The sequence below is a fragment of the Vigna radiata genome, chromosome 9 (assembly GCF_000741045.1).
Source record: "Vigna radiata var. radiata cultivar VC1973A chromosome 9, Vradiata_ver6, whole genome shotgun sequence".
NCBI lineage: Eukaryota > Viridiplantae > Streptophyta > Magnoliopsida > Fabales > Fabaceae > Vigna > Vigna radiata.
In genome coordinates, this window is record NC_028359.1 from 8,473,818 (window position 1) to 8,481,564 (window position 7,747).

At 28.0% G+C, this 7,747-nt stretch overlaps 1 protein-coding gene across 1 annotated transcript; it reads right to left on the bottom strand.

Annotated features, from left to right (window-relative positions):
* Nucleotides 1–1,536: 1,536 nt before the first annotated feature.
* LOC106773550 (patatin-like protein 1) lies at nucleotides 1,537–5,650 on the bottom strand. Its single transcript, XM_014660241.2, has 7 exons — nucleotides 5,419–5,650; nucleotides 3,958–4,145; nucleotides 3,441–3,606; nucleotides 3,151–3,297; nucleotides 2,729–3,019; nucleotides 1,922–2,097; nucleotides 1,537–1,803 (listed from the first exon to the last, which is right to left on the bottom strand). Exons 1-7 carry the CDS (start codon nucleotides 5,593–5,595, stop codon nucleotides 1,692–1,694), a joined length of 1,257 nt encoding a protein of 418 aa, XP_014515727.1. The 5' UTR covers nucleotides 5,596–5,650; the 3' UTR covers nucleotides 1,537–1,691.
* Between the last annotated feature and the right edge of the window lie 2,097 nt (nucleotides 5,651–7,747).

A 7,747-nucleotide genomic window follows, 5' to 3' on the forward strand; every position in this document is an offset into this window, starting at 1 on the left:
AGTTGGTGTTGGAGGACTGAATGNCAGTCGAAAGGCGCATCTATGACTTAATACATAATTTGCCATAGAAGGACTCGATCCTAGATTTAAGCGCAAGGTAATTTAAGTAGAGCTCAAGCTTTATTTCGCATAACTGACTTTACTGTCAGCTTAATGGGAATAGTTTTTCGCTATGTTTGCAAGCAAGTGAGACGATCTATCAATGACCTTATCTGTTTAGAAAGAATTGGTGTCATCCAAACATGGTGAAGAGGTGGCAACTCAATCAATAATAGCTGAAACTTCTACTGTATAGGGTTCGACTTGCTCTAGTGTCCAAGCTTTAGATATATTTTATAATATGCTTAACACAACACATGCAATTCGAACTAAGTTTTCTCGAAATGAAAGTCACTTTGTTGGGTTCAATGGCCACTAGTCCCATGCATCCTTCCTTTCTGTTGGTTATAAGCATGTCTCGTTAAGATGAATAACAATATGAAAAAAGGATACTCGTAGTTGGAAATGTTTTTGCTGAAAGAAGACAATACCAAAGTGGAAGGGACTCACTCTTGATGTGAAGATGAGGGTGTGATGAAAAAAATGAAGGAGGTGGAAAGTCATGTAATAATAATGGGCCTTGCTAGAAACAATGTTAATTTTGAACTCAAGTATGAAAAGAACATTATGCAAAATAAAATGCTTTATAAATTTTGTAGTTGTTACAAGATTAGAAGTCACACAAGTGTAATTAGGCAATTTAGATTGTATTGCCTAAATGGTGCACTTTTACATAAAACTTACCTAAATGAACATATTTTAAAAATTTTATAGCCTTTGGGTAAGCAAGACATACGTGTCACTCACGACTTTGCTAAAAACACTTGTCTCATGCACAAAATTTCACTAGGCATTTGAAAATTGAACTGAAGTTGTTTTAATTGAAAATAACTTCACATTTAATATTTTTCAAACATGAGAAGTTGTACCCCATAACACAAGTTTAGTTGAAATACTAAGAAGAACTAGAACAACTTTAGCATAATTGTATTAATATGGAAATTGTGTTAGGAGCTCACAAGTTTCAGTTTTTCTCTCAAAATTGAAGTCGTGCTCTTAAAGCACGACTTTAGTTCAAATTTCAAATTAAAATTTGAGTTAGAAGTTGATATTTGAAACCAAATATAGACTAAATTAAATTAGAAGTTGTGCAACTTTATTAAATTAGAAGTTATGCAAATGTCTTAATATATATTGAGAAGAAGTTGTCTTAGAAACATGACTTCGAATTTAATTTTATGAAAAATCGAGTATAGCCAGGACAACTTTAGTGCAACTGCATCAATATGGAAGATGTGGTAGGAGTTCACAAGTTTCAAGTTTTTTCATAAAATTAGAAGTCTTGTACAGAGTATCAATATTTTTAATAACTTTTTTGATAACTTTTTTACAATGATTTATGTAGTATTTTATGATTAGTCTGTTTTAAATATACAAACCAATAAAATAATGAAACGTAATCCGTATTTGTAATAATATGGAAAGAGTACCTGTATATGCATCACCAAAACCACTTTTTCTTCCGAGAAAGAGTCAAAATAGATATTAAAGTTTGTGGACAAAACATTCACCATCCATGATGTGTTTATTTTCCATAAGCATAGAACTCAATAGTCTATGCACATTTTAGTACATTTATTCATCATGCATTTCTAATAACTTGTTTGTCCAACAACGTTTTTAATAAATGGTCGTCCCATTTTCTCCATTGATTTCTTTCTCTTAGTGCGAAGCTTTTTCTCTCTGTACAGAACCTCAGCCAACCTTCACATATGAAAACAAAAGCAATTCTTATATATTAGGGTTTTTATTTATGACAATTGAACATCAACATCAAAAAAACCACAACTTATAAGAAAGAACAAGAACACAGTGTTCAAACCTTTCAAGAGCTTGAGCATTTGTACCCCATTCTTCTTCTTCCTCTGGGACAAAAGTGGCAACATTCTTCCTCAAAACTGGTTCATTCAGCAGGTTATACCCAACCTTTTCAAGATTTTTCAAGTTCACAGCAGTGGCATTGTCAAGGCCAGCCATGGATGGATCCAAGTTATATTCCTGCATACATCAACATTCCACATATGCACTTCAATATTTCCCAATGTTAATTATAATATTTCCATTTTCAATTATTAAACTTAATCTTAATTGTTACATTATTATGTAAATGGTTTTGATCTTTTGTATTTTTAGAACCCCACTTTAATTTCGTTAACTTAACCTTATTCATAGAAACACTCATGCATAACTTTTAGGTTTCAAACCCAAGATTCTTGTCTAATGAACAAATTCAGATGCATTATGAATAAGTTTAACATAATAAACTTCCAAAGAAAAAATATAAAACAAAAATTGAATATTCTAATACCATGTCATAACAAGTAGATTTTAAACTTAACTCAATGTCACAAAACTGATGTGTAAGGTGAGATTTGCACCTACTTATATACTCTAGATCTAATTTTAGTTTAGAAAAACGGATTTTGTTTATCCATAAACTACTTTTTTTCCTTTTACAAAAGGTTGCAAAGAAAGCTTCTTCCAAACAAACACTGAACAACCTATTTTCTGTCAAAAACCAGTTTCAAAAGCTGACAGATGCTACGTTTGATCAAATTTTTCAAGTATCAAACACAAAATTTTCCACTGTAATTGATCACTGTTTTACAAATCCAAAGATGAAGCAGACCTGAATTCGAAGGTAGTAGTCTGAAGATTGGAGGCCAGGAAAGACAGTGGAAATGTAAAACTCGGTCATTTCTTTGGAACCATAATCATAAGCACCAGTTGCGAGGCCTGTTGCTGCCCATTGATTTGCTGAGAAGTGTTCTGCAACTTGGGCATCAACACCAACAGCTTCTGCAGTTCCACAACCTATAGACAGCAACAAGATATTGATGTTTTCCTTTGAATTCTTACGAGTCATGTAAGGATTCTTCTCCTTCTGTTGCTTTATCACTTCTGTCAAAGCAGCCATAGCCTGCAAACAGTGTTCTTTTTTCATCATGAGCAAATGATTGAGTTTCCACCAGATTGTCATACTGGGATCACACATTACTAAACAATTGAAATCATTCATATTAAGGTGAGTTTGAAAAGGAGATAGTTCACCGGATTAGTTGCTGCAACTCCACCATCAATCAAATTGAATTCAGTGTCGCCATTTTTGAAGTAATAAGGTGGTAGATAAGTTGGTGCAGCTGAGGTTCCAATGCATATATCAGACAGTTTTGCATCAAAGCTAGGAACTTCCTTAAGCTGCATCATTAATTAGCAAAATTGTAAGAAAAATGCAGATAAAATAAGAACTATTGTAGTATATAATGTTATATTTTATATTATCTACAATTTAAAATCATCAAACATCATTTTAAATACTAGTATAATTATATTCTACTAACCTGAAAGTTTGAGAAGATAACTGGGTGAAGTTTCTTAAGGTCGAAGGTTGGAATCACAACATTTGTCAGTGTTTCGCTGAGTCGTGTGTTTTGCAGTAATTCACTTGCTAAGTTTTGCAAGAACTTGCCATCATACTTGGGACCTGGGAATGAATTATTCCAAACACTGCACATGTTTTTCAAACAAAACTAATCAAATGTTTCTAATGGTTTTTACCATAACCATAAACATTTAAATATTACAAGATTATGATATCATCGTAACCTAACAATGTTTGCATGAGTCTTGACTAAACACATTGAAAGTCCAACATCGACTAGAGATAAGATCAATTTATAATATATAAATGGAACGTAAATCTCACCTTACAAGTTGATTTTGTGGAATTGAGGTATCAGTGTATAAAGACACATCTTTCCATACATATGCATTTAAAAGTGCATGCTTACATATAAATACACATTCACCATGTAAAAAAGTTAGGTGTATGAAAAGAATATTTTTGATTTGAAATACCTATTTTCATTATTGAAGATTGAAGGGCCATAATTTTGATAGAACTGAATGACTTGAGTGGTATTGAGGAGAGGACGAGTGGGGTACTGTGGATTAGGTGCAGTTAGCAGAGCAGTCATGAGTCCTCCTGTGCTAGTCCCTGCTATCACATCAAAATAATCTGCTAGCAATGCACTTTTATCCCATGCCTGCAACTCAACCAAACTAAATTCTTATATTTTCTTCTAGGGTTAAAGAGAAAAAACTATATATGAAAAATAAGTGTTCGAATTCCACATCGATCAGAGATAAGGTTAATTAAATATATATATATATAAATGGATATAAATCTCATTTTACAAGTCGATTTTGTAAGGTTGAATTAAACTTAAAAATCTACGTTTTCTTAACATCAATCACATCATCATCATACAGTGAATTACAGTTGAATCTTTACATTAGTTGTTCTTTAAAGAAACCAAGTAATACAATTATTCCTAGGTGATTTGTTTGGCTGTTTTATAGTCCTGTGACTAGTGGTTGGTATATTGCTTTAAGAAAAATGAAGTCTGCAATCTTGAAACTGTATGAGACTTCATTATATTTTTAGATCTGGATTTGGTTGTTTAGTATATGAAAAACTAGGTTTTCATATTTTGGGATTGGTCAAGGAGTCTTATAGAACAATTAAAAACATTATAGGATAGATGATCAAAGTTGTTTCTTATTATAAAGGAGATGCTGTTGGAAAATAAATTATGGTTTCAGGTTCTATGACACTGTATTTTGTAAAGTTTTCATTAGGGCAAAATAATATATATATATATATATATATATATATATATATATATATATATTCTCATCTTTATATAAACGATATATAAAATGATAATATATAATAATTGAATTCAATTATAGAGAAGACCATACGTGATCTCTAGTTCATTTTCCTCCCACTTTTGGTACAATCTAGCTTCGGCCAATCTTTTTATGTGTTTGTAATTATATGTTTGGACAAGTTCCGTACAGGCACTTTTAGAAAAGTAAAATAAAATCAATTCTATTATTAAATTAAAATTAATTTATATATAAGCTTATTTACATAAACTCTTATGCAATTTCTTTAATTTCTTAATTTTAATAATATATAAACCAATTTTAACTCATAACAATGTATTATCTTAACAAAGTTTCTAGAAAACTCTCTCTAAAATTACCTTAATCCAAATGTTTTGAAAATCTATTTCCCCAATATATATAATTTGAAGTTTTGATGACAGTACATCACCAAATTCATAAATTACTATACATATCTTTTTTATCATTTATGATTTTACATATATATGTATACACATGTGTGTGTAAAATATATGATGATCATGAAGAATGTACAGAAAAAGATAAATGATGAGGAAGTTATGAGTAATAAATTGTTGAGAAAAGAAAGTGTATATATATTTATATATTATTAGAGTGATTGACCTGAAGAGATTTTTCCAAGTGATTAAGAAGTACAGCAGGAATGAGACCTCTGATACCACCTCCGTCTATGCTGAGAATGGTAATAAGGTTACCATAGGATGGAGATGGAAGCTTTGTGTTCATTCCACTGACCAACTGAGAAGAAAACAGCAGAAAAAGAAAAAGAAAAGGAGCCATTGATTTGCTTCTCAAGGGAGAATACAATTCAAAACCTTCACTTTCTTCTTTGCAAATAACAACCCTATTTATACACTTTTTAAACCAATGGAAACTACCAACATTAGCCACGTTTTTTTCACTCATAATACTATATATATATATATATATATATATATATATATATATATATATATATATATATATATACTTAATTATCATTTTGAAAACAATCTTCTTAGACACTTTGAAAATCATTATGCATTTAAATATTCAACACAATTATAGGGTGTTACTTATGTATCTTTAAAAAATACAAAAGTTTTGAAATCCATATATATTGTGTTCATTTAAGAAAAACGATTAGTTTGTCGCATTTAAATTTTTTATATTTATTTGACAATATTTTTATTTACTTTTTATTCTTTTTTTTTTAAAAATAAATGTTTATATTTTTATAATTATTTTACTTTTATACTCAGTGATAAATAAATATAAAAAATGTATCATGGTATTATTATTTAGAGTGTCTCGTTTGGAATTCTTTTACACTTTATTTTATTTATAATAAGTATCTAAATGTAATTTTAGTTTAAGATACTCTTCTTTCTTTTATAAGAGTATTGTTCATAGATTTTCTTTTGTAGTCCTTACAGCTCGTCTTTTCAATATATTTCTGCAAAATGTTTCCACGCCCTCAACGCTGAATATATAATAATATAAACTCGTTATATAGTAATAAGTTAAAATATATAAATATATTTCTCACATTAAATTTATAAATAAGCTAACAAGAAAAAATACTTTTTTTTTTAAATTATTTTAAATATTAAAATTTAAAAATTACTAGTGTCATTTTATATTACAATTTTAATATTTTTTTAATAAATATAAATTTAAAATAAGGAATTTTTTATAACTAAACATGTATAAAATAAAATTAATTTCAAAATTTGGATAGAATGATTTGATGTACAAATTTATTAAAAAAATCATTTAAATTCTAGTTATATATAAGTTATATATAAGTTTTAATTAAGTTTAATATTAATTTGATTTCAATTTAGAGAGGGATAACATTCTTTCTCTTAAAAAATAATGGAATTATATTGAATCAAAATTTTAAATATAAAAACAAAATTGAATACAAAACACACTTAGGTGGCACTAACACTAATATGAATAAACACATAGAAATCTCATTGTCACATGACACCTGTGACAATTTTTTTTTAAAAAAAAAATTAATTAATTAATAATACTATGAACTGACACGTCGTGAATGTACGAATGTGATGTTAATGACAATTTAATGAAAATGACGTAATTAGATCGTTTTAAAATATTATGAATATTTATTAATATTCAAACAAATTAAAAGATAAAATGTGTAATTAAGTATTAGTAGAATTAATATTTATGTCAAACTTTGGACGTCTTTTATAAAATAGAAATACATTTGGATTGTACTAATATTTAAAACCCAATTACAATAATACATTAGGTATCAAGTAGTGTTTAAAATTAGTTGAAATGAAGAAAAATACTTTTAATATTCTATTGCACACGTTGTTCTTTGGTGGAAATTGAACATTGAAACTTTATTCCAAAAGAAAGAAGATACGTTATTAGATCGAGAAAAAAAAATCGATACTTTAGTTATTTTCTTTGTAAAAAAATGTCAAAATAATAAAGGAATTATTGAAAATAATTTTTTTTAATAATTATGAAAGTTAATATTTTTATTGAATTGAAAAATCAAACTTTAAACATCACATATTAAGAAGAGTGAGTACTATGTAACTAAAATTATATATCAATCATATTGAAGAAAAGATAATTTTTCATAAAAAAGCTGGCATGTTCACAATTTAATCAGAAGACATAATATACATGCGAAATATATATTAGTTATCCATGCTAACATATTTATTATAAATATCTATTAATTTATAGTAACTAAATTGTTTGATATATTGAATGTTATGAAATCAATATATTAGAATGTTTAAGGAAACATTAAATACAAGATGTATGATAATGCTAAACCAAATGTTTCAATTGTGAAGTATTATTCAAACTCTAACACTTCGTTTAACTATAAACTCCATGCATATAAAAAAGAAAATATAAAGCATATACATTAATCCTCTGTAATAAATTTTATTACCTT